Source organism: Habropoda laboriosa, unplaced genomic scaffold (genome assembly GCF_001263275.1).
Source record: "Habropoda laboriosa isolate 0110345459 unplaced genomic scaffold, ASM126327v1 scaffold801, whole genome shotgun sequence".
In the NCBI taxonomy this organism is placed as follows: domain Eukaryota; kingdom Metazoa; phylum Arthropoda; class Insecta; order Hymenoptera; family Apidae; genus Habropoda; species Habropoda laboriosa.
The window spans coordinates 210,360-223,235 of record NW_017101026.1 but is presented as its reverse complement, the minus strand read 5'-3'; the positions used below and the strand labels follow the sequence as shown (position 1 = coordinate 223,235).

At 52.3% G+C, this 12,876-nt stretch overlaps 1 protein-coding gene across 1 annotated transcript in view; it reads left to right on the top strand.

The window, feature by feature from the left end:
* The window catches only part of LOC108577969 (DE-cadherin), a 26,996-nt gene extending 14,161 nt beyond the window's left edge, over positions 1 to 12,835 (top strand). Inside the window, exons 2-12 of the mRNA XM_017941209.1 lie at positions 6,986 to 7,059; positions 7,125 to 7,266; positions 7,339 to 7,577; positions 8,150 to 8,338; positions 8,412 to 8,969; positions 9,037 to 9,807; positions 9,884 to 11,452; positions 11,545 to 11,760; positions 11,848 to 12,193; positions 12,332 to 12,484; positions 12,576 to 12,835. Coding sequence (XP_017796698.1) covers positions 6,986 to 7,059; positions 7,125 to 7,266; positions 7,339 to 7,577; positions 8,150 to 8,338; positions 8,412 to 8,969; positions 9,037 to 9,807; positions 9,884 to 11,452; positions 11,545 to 11,760; positions 11,848 to 12,193; positions 12,332 to 12,484; positions 12,576 to 12,718 — 4,400 coding nt within the window. The 3' untranslated portion in view covers positions 12,719 to 12,835. The remainder of the gene's footprint in view (positions 1 to 6,985; positions 7,060 to 7,124; positions 7,267 to 7,338; positions 7,578 to 8,149; positions 8,339 to 8,411; positions 8,970 to 9,036; positions 9,808 to 9,883; positions 11,453 to 11,544; positions 11,761 to 11,847; positions 12,194 to 12,331; positions 12,485 to 12,575) is intronic.
* The last annotated feature ends 41 nt before the right edge of the window (positions 12,836 to 12,876 follow it).

Genomic DNA, 12,876 nt, shown 5'->3' with positions numbered 1-12,876 from the left:
CCTCTGCCCTACCCTGGCCCTACCCCGGCTCGTTCGCCCTCTCTGTTGTAGAAACTCGCGTGTGGAAAACACTCTTTTTCCACTTTCCAACCTCTGACCGAGAAGTTAATTCGACCCAGTTAAGACGATCGATCGCCACCGGACGCGCGTCTCTTAGACTCGGGAAGAGCAGGAAAAGGCCTTCGTCAATGAAACAATTCCGCGCTTATAACCTGTCGAGAGCAGTCGAGAGCAGTCGAGAGCAGTCGAGAGCAGTCGAGCCCGTCGAAATCGACGCTTCGAAAGGGAAACCTCCGTGTCACCGAGTCGGACGCGAGGCAATCTACGATCGAAGGAGACGGCGTAACGCCGCTGAAATCGAAAGCAGTTGGCGGGTCGTCGATCGATCGATCGTTTGCGCGCCGAACAAACTTCTCCCTTCGATTTCTCTACCGGCCGACTGCGAAAACCGTGGGAACGGGAGCGATCGGGTGTTACGGTTTCCGGCAACGGCGAATTTCGAAACACCACGATCTTGGTCGAGATTACACGTATATACGGTGCACGGTGCAAGGGTGTGAGCGGCGGTAGGCTTGGGGAGGAATAGGCTAGTATTTGAGTGGTGTGTACGAGCCACAGGGAAACAGCAGGGGTTCCCCTTCAGCTTGCAGATCCTGCGGGACCTAACACACCATGTTACTGTCTGTTTTACGATATTAAATCACACCGACGCTGCCGCTTCGTCTTTTCCTCCCCTAACCCTCGACCTTTCCTTTCAGCGGATGTACCCGTTTTTCTGCGGGGTGGAGTAGCAGCGAGTTAAGATAGAGTCGAGGGTGAGAGGGAGAGGGTGGCCTGTCCACGAACCGGCGACGCCCACCGACTCGCAAATTGATTCCATTTGCATAGCATACGCCTGTTCCAAAGGTCGTGACGCAGCGTCGTATCCTACGTGGTAGCCGGACATCATACGTCCGCCCTCCACGAAATTCGCCGGCAACGTGAAACCAAGCGACGAGATGTTGCTCGCGTGCCGGAATTGGAAAAAGGGCGTTTATCGTTCGGCACAGTGTTGTCGCAGGCGCGCGCGCGTGGTCGGTTTACGAGATCGCGATATTTCGAGTCTTTGTTGCGCGGCAAAATGGAAATGGAATTTTGTTCAATTTCGTAGCTGCGCCTGGCTGCGATATCGCGCCAGCCACGTACAGATTTAATCTTGCGCACCAACAAAACCCGATTGACGCGAAATCATTCGTTCCATCCACCGTCCATTCGCCTTTCTCGTTCGACGATTTAAAGAGCTCCAGAGGAGAGGGAAGTCGCAGGGACGGAGGAGCGTTCCGTGGAATTTTTTATTTTGAAGTTGAGACGGAAGTAGGAGCATGGTGATTCCGGGGTCACGAGTTTCTCCAATGAAAGAGATTCTTTGCCAGAATCGTCCGTCGATTAGTCGGCAGATTTAGCTCCAACTTTTCGCAGGTTTTTAAGCTCCGCGGAAGAAAATGGTTGGCTCGCAACATCCACGGTTTCGAGGGTTTCATAATTCCCCGAGCAAAGCGTCCCCTATTAGGCATATATCAGGCAGAAGGGTGGGGAGAAGAGCCTCTTCCGGTCGAAGGAACGGCCCTCTATTGTATCTGGAATAGGTATCGTCGTTAAGCCGGATTTGAACGGTAGACGAATAAGGGTCCTAATTTCTGGTTGCCGCGTTTCATAAAATCTCCTTCGCCTCGGTCTCCCCTCTCTGCGCTTCTCTTCTTTTCCGCAAGGGGAGCAGACCATTCCGCAGCTCGGACGACGCGGCGGAAGGCCCGTTTATCACCCACCCACGCACGCACGCAAAAGCGAAACGGAATCGCGAAACAACGTCGTGCTCGTTGGAAAATTACGCGCAGACTCGTCCCATCCTTTCGGATAAACGTCGGCAAGTTTCGCGGCCGTAAAGTTTCGTTAAAAGTGACGACGACGGCGACGAGGACGAGGCGATACGACCAGGAGATATAGAGGATGCGGGCAAATAGCATGCTGGCATGCTTTCCAAACTGGCGACGACAGGATGCCTCGTAGTCGCGATATTTTTCGAACCAGAGCTGGTTCGTCCTTTCTGCAACAACCCCGTTGTTCCGCCTGTCCTACCTCCGACAATCCTATTTATCGTCCCCTTCTGAATTCTCGCGCCCCTTCCGCTTCAAATTCGTGGCCAAATGAAATTCCGTTGCCACCCTCTCGTCCTCCTGCAAAATCTGTCCGCATGGACAAAAAACCATTAGGCCTGCCGTTCCCGGACGGGGATCGTCGAATTATTCGATTATTTCGTTCGCAAATCTCTCTTGCGTCCCCTCTCGCAACATGTGGGATTCGCGCGCGCGTCTCGGATCGATCGTAGCCGCCGGACCAAGGCACTCTCGATTAGCGGGTTATCGTGCAACTTTCGCACGTAACGGCTCATAATTTCTCGCATAGTTCGAATCGGACATCGGACACCGGCAGAATTTTCCGGATCGACTGACGTCTCGGTAGAGTGGACCGCGCGCGGGCTGGCACCCGTGGGAATTTTCGCCGGCATAAATTATCGCAAGTTGATGCGGGAAATTGCGCCTCTGGCAAATCACAAAAACACACGCACCGCATCTGCGCCAGTGCCACGTCGATGCAGGCTCGTTACGTGCATCGCTGGCCAACCGTAGATTCGCCGCGTGGCATCCTGGTAAAAATGCGATTTGTGTCACCGTTACTGCTGGTATGTTGTAGCTTTTCCCCCGTACGTACGTCACGACAAACGTTCACTTCCTCGCGTAATAACTAAGCACATGTAGGGCAAACTTGGTAATTTCGAGACGGCAAGGGAACGGGATGGGCAACGACAAATCTGCGATTCTCTGTTTTCGATGAGACTCCACTGCGCCGCGTAGATAAGCAGGCGTGATTTGTACATGGCCTACCCTTACCGTTCGCTGTTATTCCTGCGGACGAGCCCCGTCCAAGAAGGAGAGAGGCGCGTCACGGTGCCCTGTAATTACATATTCGCGAACTCTCGGCACGGAACAGCAGAGCGCGACGGCCCTGTCATTCGGTCGCCTTTTGTAGCTCGACCACCGTCACCGCCACCGCCACCGCCATAGCCACAGCTATCGCCACCGCGGCTTCCATCACCGGTCAACTGGAGCAAACTCGAAATATTTGCGCGGTCCAGGCTGACCAGAGAGGATCTAGCTTAGAGAAAGAATAGACGACGCGGCGTTTCGATTCACACTCGATTCGAACGGGCAAAGTCCCATCGCATCCCGACCGATTAATCCGATTATCAACGATCGCGGTTGAGTTTATTCTACCGTCCTCCGTCACGTCACGGTTGCTTTCGAAAACAATTTCTCTCAGCCACGCTTCTTCCTCCCGTTGGTCAACGGAGGAGATTAAAATTCTTGAACAACGAGGAGGAATGGTGGAAAAGAGAGAGAAAGAAAGAAAAAAACGGAACACCTTTGTTGGATACAACTGGTCGTTTACAGTTTAATCTCGTTGGGCAAAGAGAGCAGGGGTAATAGCATCTCTCTCTGTCTGTTGTCCGGACGGTTTTGAAACGGGAATAGGAAAAGTAATACAATATGCAACGACCGACTGTAAAACCTTGATGAAAATGTTACCCCCAATATGGCTGATGTTGACCGGCACGGGAAACACAAAAGGAATGCTCTATGCCGCGTTATTAAACCTTTGTTGCGAGCGATTTACCCTTTCTTTTCTCCTCGTGACAAGGATTAAGCTGTCGTTTCCCTTCGGACGTTTTTTCTCTGTCCTCGGTCGTTGCTACTCGACGTGTTCGCCACGATACGATCGCGTTCAACCGGACCCACGCGCTTCTCGCCTCGATTTTGCGGATTAACCGCAATTCGCTCTAACGAGCCAAGGAATTCCCGCGAATGAAGGCGTTTTCTCGCTCGATAACTAGCCGCGCAAGAAACGCGTGCCAACCCTTTAACCTCATGCCCCCGGCAGGAGGCTTCCTTCGTCGCTTTCTCTTCGTTCCAACTGTCTGCTCTCCTCGTCTGCTTATTCGTTACGATCGTTGCGCGCGATTCTTCGCGGATCATCCTGAAATACTTGCCAGACTAGCCAAGACACGACCGCCGTCGCGCCGCGCAGGACGGATTAGGGAACTCGAGGCAAGCGATTTTCGAGGAAGCGAGATCCGTAGGAACCTATCGCAATCCAATATCACACTTGGAACGTACGCGTGTCTGTCGGAGCAGAAGGGGTAACGGATCAACAAGCTAAGCTACTTAGCGCAAGCTAAATCCTTCTGGTAATCCTTCGCGGTGAATCCGAATGGAAAGTTCGTTGCCCGTAAAGTGGGTAGAATGGAGAAAATCGAAGATTCGATTGCGCTTCGAGCTTTTCGTCTGCGATTCTGTTGGCCTGCTCGACGGTTGTACGGTTGAAATCGTACGGTTGAGACTCTTTCTACTCTTTCGCAGCTGTTATCGTTGAACGGCGTTCGCGCGATAAACTGGTCCGAAAAGGTCCGTTGTTCGTTATCACGCGCTTCGATTTCGCTTCACCTGCTTCTCGGCCGTTGCGAACACGTCCACGCAAATTTCACATTCCCCCGAGCATCGTTCTTTCTACCTGCTCGAGCAAACACACGTAGAGGGAAAGCGGGGATATATGTACCCGGTATTGTATTTTATTACGGGCACGTATTGTCGAGAAATACGGCGAACAGATCTGGAATCGTCGGAGCTCGATCGAGCGATCGAGAGAGCCACTCGGCTGGGATGATGCGTGCAGCACGACGTCGTTCCCAAAGCGACCGGACGCGTTATCAACGTGGAGCTAAAACTGGCCGTCGCGACAATGGGGGCTCTTTGATGCAATTGCCTGCCTTTGAACGCGTTCGATATCGGTCGATAGGGAGGGTGCGTCTGTACGCGGGCCACGATACCACGCGATATTCCGTGACGCGCGACCTCGCGAAACACCAGATAATTAGCAGCATGGAAATCGCTTCGTTCCAACGTACCAATTCCCTCCAACAACCGGATAGAGTCCTCTCTGCGTTCGTCGCTATCGTGCGTGCGAATTCTCAGGGAACACGGCACGCGAGGAAACGCGGAGGAAAGTTGCAAACGACGCGCCATTTCTTTCCACCGCAACAGGTGGCCCGTTTTTCCGAATTCCCGATAAACCGGAAAAATGCGAACGGCCACGCGGAGCAAATCGCTCCGGCGGTCCTGTCGCTGTTAACTCTTTTCGAGTACTATTGTCGAAGGCCTGTGGAAAAATCGACGATTCGTCAACCTTCGGTTTTACCCTTTCTCGCGTCGACTGTGATCGAAAGATGGAAAAACCTTTTGCGAGTTCTTTTAACCGACGATTTTAACCGACGATTTTCGACGATTTTCGACGATTTTCGACGATTTTCGACCTTTCTCACTGGACAGAGAGGCGACGGTGAACGTCCACGGAACTTTTCCGGATAATGATAGAGGGAGTAGGAGGACTTTCACGTTATTGGTTTCTTTGGCAATCAAGGGTAGGTAGGAACGGTGTAACGAGAGCGTAGTTGAGCGCGAACGAACCGGAGAGGGTTGGAAAGTAGACGAGAAGAAGAGGGTTTGCCGCTCGTGGTGTCAAGAGTCGGCGAGGGTGGAAGGAAGGAGGGAGGTTGGATGTCGAGGCGGGGACGAACGAACCAGCAGCTCGTTCGACGATTCTTTCGAATGTAAAGAATATAGAGTTTCGAACGAGAGGCCGCCACCGCGGCGTTTGGTTAATGAAAATTGAATCGTCGAGCAGAGTGATTGGTAGCGCACTCTGTTAATCTGGAAAATGAAACGGTCGGTGCAATTATCCTAAGGGGAATTGCGCTCGCGGTGGAGCGACGCGCGAACAATCGAGACGTTTCTTCGCGCTAGCAGCGCTAGAAGAAAAGGCGAACGAATAATTCGAGCGGACGTGTTTTCCTACGGCGGGCGAACGAGATCGCGTCGCCTCGGTCAGAAGCAATTAAGCTGCGTTGCAGGAAAGCGTCGTCGCGTCGACGGGAACCTGCTAAACTCGTGGTGGACGCTGCTGCCTCCACTTGTATACTCGTAACTCTCTATATTGCAAAGAGGCGGCCGATATTATCAGGTTGCAGCCTGTCTTGAGCGCGATCGAAGCGCAACGGTAATCGAATCAAGTGCATTATCGCACCGGATTACAGGCTACGTCGCACCACCACGATCCAGATTAAACGTCGTCCCCGAAGGCTCCTTCTCCTTGCGTAATCAGTTTCGAGGAAACCGCTAGGATCGTTCTCGTTTCGCGCTTTCGGCGAGGACAATTTGTGGTGGTGGTGGTGGTGGTGGTGGTGGTGGTCCGATTTGCGAAGCCTCGCCTCGTCGGGGTGAACTCGAACGAAAGTAGGTTAACCCCCGCGCGCGTAGACCAGCAAGCTTTCTAGGGGTGGTTAGCGTACCCATCGCCTACCGTTTCACCTACATTCTCTCTAAGCTCGCTAAGCCACGACTAAGCCGCGACTTTTCATCGCGTTTTCGACGCGTCCTCGAATCGAAACGATTTCAATTCTCCGATGGTTACGCGCGCGTTCCTTCGCCTCCAGCGTAAGCTCTGCCGTAGGCCTGAACCCATGCTCCGATTATAATGTACGGTATCGATATCGTTTTCACCTTTCAGACAACAGCTAGTAGGAGTATAACATGTACCCGAGAAATTCCATGAATCTGATCGACGGAATATCCGACGGTGTACTTCGTTTAGAGAACGATCGAGGAACGATCAAAGACTTGGAAACGACTTGGAAGACAGAGCGAAATTCGACGTCCGTGAAATAATTATTAAGCGGTTTGGTGGCGAAGCGCGACGTCGACGCCGCCCGTCTTTTCCTCTCGATTATTTTATTTATCGCACTCTTGCGCAAATCGAAAGCTTTCAGGCGATCGTGTTCTTCCGCGCTTAGCTATTGCAATAGAAAGGAGATTCTCAAAAGGAGATTTTGTTTCAGCCGATGCAACCAGATTGAGGCATTCGAGACACCTGGACGCACGATCGCAACTCTCGATCGAGGAGGAATTAACGGTGAGTGGTTTTCGATCGGTGGTCTGTGAAGAAAAAGAGAGAAGAATTCCCTTGTGTTTCCGCAGATGCAGCAAGATGAAAACCACAATCACAAACCGGTCTTCTCCAATTGTTCGAATTACGCGCCTGTGGTGAAAGAGGAAGAGCCTGTGGGCACCGTGGTAATTCAAGTGCACGCCGAAGATAGGGACCATCCCGACGACGGAGGTACGCCTACGATCCCCGTACGATACGTGTACGATAAGGCCCGCGGCCTTACCTTCGTTTATCCTTCCGCAGGCACGATCACGTACAGCTTCGTAACAGCTCCTGGCGAGAAGCTAAAGTTCGAGATCAACAACAGAACGGGGCTGATCAGGACGACTCAGGTGTTGGACAGGGACGAGCCTGCTCGAGAGAAAGAGGCCTACCTGACCGTTCTCGCTACCGACAACGGCCGGCCACAATTAGACGACGTGTGCACCTTCAAAGTGACCATCGAAGATGTCAACGACAATTCCCCCGTTTTCGACAAAGTGGTACGTGCTCGAGCCCCGATACATACCTCTTCTCATACCGTTTCCCGGACCAATCGAATCTCCCATCGACGAACGCGCGGTAGCGTTCTTCGATCTTCTCTCACCTTCTTTTACGATCTACGACTCTGCTACTACACTAACCGCCACCTCTTGCTTCGATTTCTTTCTTTTTCTTTTTTTTTTCTCTCAAATCCAGGTCTTTCGTGGATACGTGTGGAAGGTTGGTCTCGAATTTTCCGGTGTACATACATATACATATATACACGTATATATCTCCATGTTTTTCTTTTTCCGTTTTTCCGTTTCCTTTTTCGTTCACCTTGTGGGAATGCGAATGTGAATGGGAATGCGTTACATGTGTTGCTTCTTCTGTTTAGCAGTCGAACGCTTGCGCGATCGAACGGTTGGATCGAACCACGCGATCCTACCGATCGTGTCGCGGCTTTTTTCACCATGCACGCGTAGTTTTTTCCGTAGCAAGATACAGAGAAAAAGAGAAAGAGAAGGAGGTGAAAGGGAGGAAGGAAAAGAGGGAGCGTTGTTTCGAGCGAAGGAAAAATTTTGCTTTTTAGGCATACACCGAGTCCGTGCCGCAAGATTTGCCTCTGGGACGCGAAGTGATGAGAGTGTCCGCGACAGACATCGACGACGGCAACAATTCCGTCGTCTATTACAGCTTGTCTCCGAAAAAGGCGGAAGACGGGGTCTACTTTCGAATAGATCGCAACACCGGTGTGATATTCCTGAATAAAACGATCGACGTGAGTGTCGGATCTGCACGAGGGAGGAAGAAGAGGCGAAACACGTCCAATCGTCTGTTGTTTCTTTTTCCAGAGGAATCCCGAGCACAAGTTCAGCATGACCGCAACAGCGGAGGATCAAGGTATAAATCCCAAGACGAACGTAATCGACTTGGATATTCGAGTGGTCGAGTCGAACAAGAAGGCTCCCGCGTTTTTACCACGACCCGCCGAACCGATTCGACTGCAAGAGAATTTTAGCGACTTCGACGCGAGTATCGTGCGGCTGAAAGCTGTCTCGAACAGCGGTGATAACACCGGTCTTTTGTTCGAGCTGGTTCCCGGCACCACCGAGCAAACCAACAAAGGGAACAGATTTAGGCTGGAATCGACCAAGGACGAGGCCGACATCAAACTCTCCCAGCATCTCGACTACGAGAGCAACACGATGTACACGTTGATCGTGCGCGTGCAGAACAAGAACCAGTTGGCTGCGGAGACCGTGATCGACATCGAGGTGCTGGACGTGAACGACAATATTCCGGTGTTCAGAGAGATGAAGAAGGGTAGCGTTCTCGAGAACGAGCCATCGGGAGTTCCCGTGATGCAAGTGCGAGCCATCGACGCCGACGGAACTTCCGCTCACAATCAGGTACGCCCATCGAGGCTATGTATGATCGTAACCTACCTACGACCTACCTACGATCTTTCCTCCTCAGGTTACTTACGAATTGGACAACTTTCGGGATCTGTTCGCCATCGACAAGCACACCGGCAACATCACCACTTTGACCACCTTCGACAGAGAAGTTGAAGACACGTACAACGTGAAGGTAATCGCCGTGGATAATTCTCCTAGCGCTCTCTTCAAGACCGGCGAGCACAACAAGGGTCAGCAAGTGTTTCGGATAGAAATTGCGGATAAAAACGACAATGCTCCTCACTTCACTCAGGCTGTCTATACCGCCAACTCTATTCTCGAAAACGCGAATATCAACGAGCCCGTCACCGAGGTCAAGGCTCTCGATTCGGACACTGCCAGTCCGGTCACGTACAGCATCATATACGGCAACACGGACGACAGCTTTTACATCGAGGATACCACCGGAAAGATTCGCGTGAAGAAGCCGCTCGATTACGAGAAGATCACCGAGTACAACTTGACCGTCAGAGCGTTCGACGGCGTCTACAACGACACCGCTCAGGTCAAGATCTTTATCGAGAACGTTAACGACAATCCGCCGGTATTCGAGAACTTCGACAAGAATCCTACCATCGAACAGCGTACCGAGCTCGAACGTCTTACAGGTTGCATCACTGTCGTGGTTGCCTACGACCCTGATATAAAGAACAGGAGCGCCGATCAGCATATCGCCTACTTCATCGTGAAAGAGGATCAACAACCTCTGATCAGCATCAACAAATCTGGCTGCATGACCCTGAAGAAGCCTCTCGATAGAGACGCACCTAACGGATACTCCATGTGGACTGTAAGTTTCTACTTCTCCTTTTGACCAGTCAAGTTCTCGGTCAAGGATGAATCGCGATGGCCGTTTGCCGTTTCAGATGATCGTGATGGCGCGGGACGAGGACGGAGCTCCTACCGCGTTGCGGGAACTGGTAATGGTGAACATCACGTTGATCGACATAAACGACAATGCACCGTTCCTCGACATGCCGTATCCCGTGATCTGGAAGGAGAACCAGCCTCCAGGGAAGATCACGGAGCTGAAGGCTCGAGACTGGGATTCGGACGAGAACGGACCTCCGTTTCACTTCCAGATCGACAAAAATACCGCCGACGCGGAGATCCAGGCGAAATTTACGATCCGTGACGCCGAGTTGTTCGCGCGAGTCCAGTTCGACAGAGAGAAGAGAAAGAGCTACGACATTCCCATAGCTATTACGGACAGCGGTAAGCCACCGATGACCGGAACGTCCACGCTGACGGTGATTATCGGCGACGAGAACGACAACGCGATGTCCGAAGGATCGAGTTCGATATTCGTCTACAATTACAAAGGTGAAGCGCCGAAAACTGAGATCGGCAGGGTGTACGTGAACGATTCCGACGACTGGGACTTGCCGGACAAACACTTCGCCTGGGCCTCGTCGCACGACTCTTTCGATTTAAATTCGACCACAGGCATGATCACCATGCTTCCGGGTATTACCAACGACACGTTCGTCCTAAAGTTCCTAGTCACCGAGCACAGCGTGCGCATACCACGGCATCAGGTGGACGCTTATGTGAACGTCACCGTGAAGGAGCTACCCGAGGAAGCGGTGTCCAGGTCGGGTTCGGTCCGTTTTTACGGAATGACCGCCGAGGATTTCGTCGCACCTGACGAGTCTGCCGTCAGCAAGAAAGAGATATTCCAGGAAAGAATCGCGAACATGCTGAACACGTCGGTCGAGAACGTGGACGTGTTCACGGTGCTACATTCTCCCCATCACAACAACAACAGCTTGCTCGACGTCCGATTCTCGGCCCACGGCAGTCCTTATTACGCCCCCGAGAAGCTCAACACGATCCTCGCGCAGCATTCCAAAGAGATCGAGAGGGAATTGGAGACGGATATCCTGTTGGTGAACATCGACGAGTGTCTGTTCGAGAAACTCCACTGTAACGATACTTGTCGCAGCTACTTGAACGCCAGCACCATTCCGTCCCCAGTCTATACCAATACCAGCACCTTCGTCGGCGTCAGAGCTGTAGTGGATCCGCAGTGTACCTGCCACGTGGCAGAGCCGATCGTTTGCCTGAACGGAGGCACGCCTCTAGCCGAGAGATGCGAGTGCCCGCCAGGCCTCGAGGGACCAAGGTGCGAACTCCTCGGCATTGGCTTTTACGGCGACGGTTGGGCCGTCATGCCGCCGCCTGGCCAAGCCTGCGACGACTCTCATTTGGGTCTCGAGATAACGCCTCACGTCGACAACGGTCTCGTCTTTTACTTCGGTCCGATGACCTACAGCCCGAAGATCGCGATCCAAGACTTTATGGCTCTGGAGCTTCAACAGGGATACGCGGTTCTTTATATGGATTACGGAACGGGCACCGTGCGACTCGATCAACGCCAGATCAAGCTCACCGATGGAAAGAGCCACAGGATAGACGTCTACTTCACGAAAAACGTGAGAGCGGCTTATTTTTCTTTCCACGATCGACGATCGACGATCGACGATCGACGATCGACTGACGAAAATCATCGCTTTTCTCCCCTCAGGCCATCGAGATGAAAGTGGACAACTGCGGTATCTCAGCTTGCATGAGCCTAACTGCTCCACAAGGATCGAACGAATTCCTAAACGTGAACAGCCCCATGCAGATTGGTGGTACTCTGACTAACCTCGCGCAGCTAGCTTCCCAATTGGGATGGGATTACAAGCCAACCGACCGAGGATTCGTCGGTTGCATACGCAACATGACTTTCAACGGAAATGTAACGTCCTTGTTGAAAATTCGTTAGCAATTCGTTTCACACCTTTCTGTATCGATATCTTTCTGTTTCTTCCTCGCTTTCCTTCAGACGTACAATCTGGGAATGCCTTCGTTATCGAGAAACGCCGATCCTGGCTGTGACCACGGAATGGCCAAGGCCGTCTCTTTCGGGATCGATACCAACTTTATCGTCGCGATCCTGGTTTGCATCGCGATTCTCTTGATCCTGTTGCTAGCCGTGGTGGTGCACAGACGAAAAACCGACGACCTCTACAAGGATATGGACGACATCAGAGAAAATATCATCAATTACGAAGACGAAGGTGGCGGCGAAGTGGATACCGGCTACGACTTGAACGTTCTTCGAACTATCTACGACGCTCCGCCGATCGATTCGAAAATAACACCGGTTGGCCTGCAGAGCAGAGGTGGTGGTGAGTAGGGGAAGCCAAACTAAACTAATCGTACGTACGTAGGTGGGACAGAAAAAAAGGAAGAGTTTCTTGGAATTCCGTTGACGCGAACGCGGATCGCTTCCTCTTCCTCCTCTACCGCTTTTTCTTCGCTTCAAGGTCCCGACGAAGTACCGGACATTTGTGGCTTCCTGGACGGCAAGAAGGAGAGCTGCGACAAAGACCCAGACACGAACCCCTTCGACGACGTCAGGCACTACGCGTACGAGGGTGAAGGCAACTCCGAAGGTTCCTTGTCGTCTTTGGCCTCGTGTACGTGCAAAAAGGAAAAACAGAAAGAGTCACCCCGGTCGCAGAGAAATGCCTGGTCTCGATTAACTCCGCGAATGCTTTCTTTCCACAGGCACCGACGACGGAGATCTCAAGTTCAATTATTTGTCGAACTTTGGACCGAGGTTCCGGAAGCTGGCTGACATGTACGGAGAGGAACCGAGCGACGAGGAGAGCGACGGCGTCGGCGAACGGGAGAGCGAGAGTTGGTGTTGAAATTCCCGCGATTCTTCGAGCTTCGAATCGAATCTCCGTTAGCTTCTTTCTTGGCGAAGCAACGACCAAGTCCGCGACGCTTCGCCGCCTCGTGTGTACTTAACCGGGATTCGAGGATACGCGACTACAGAGAACGCAATGCCGATTTGCGACGTCGG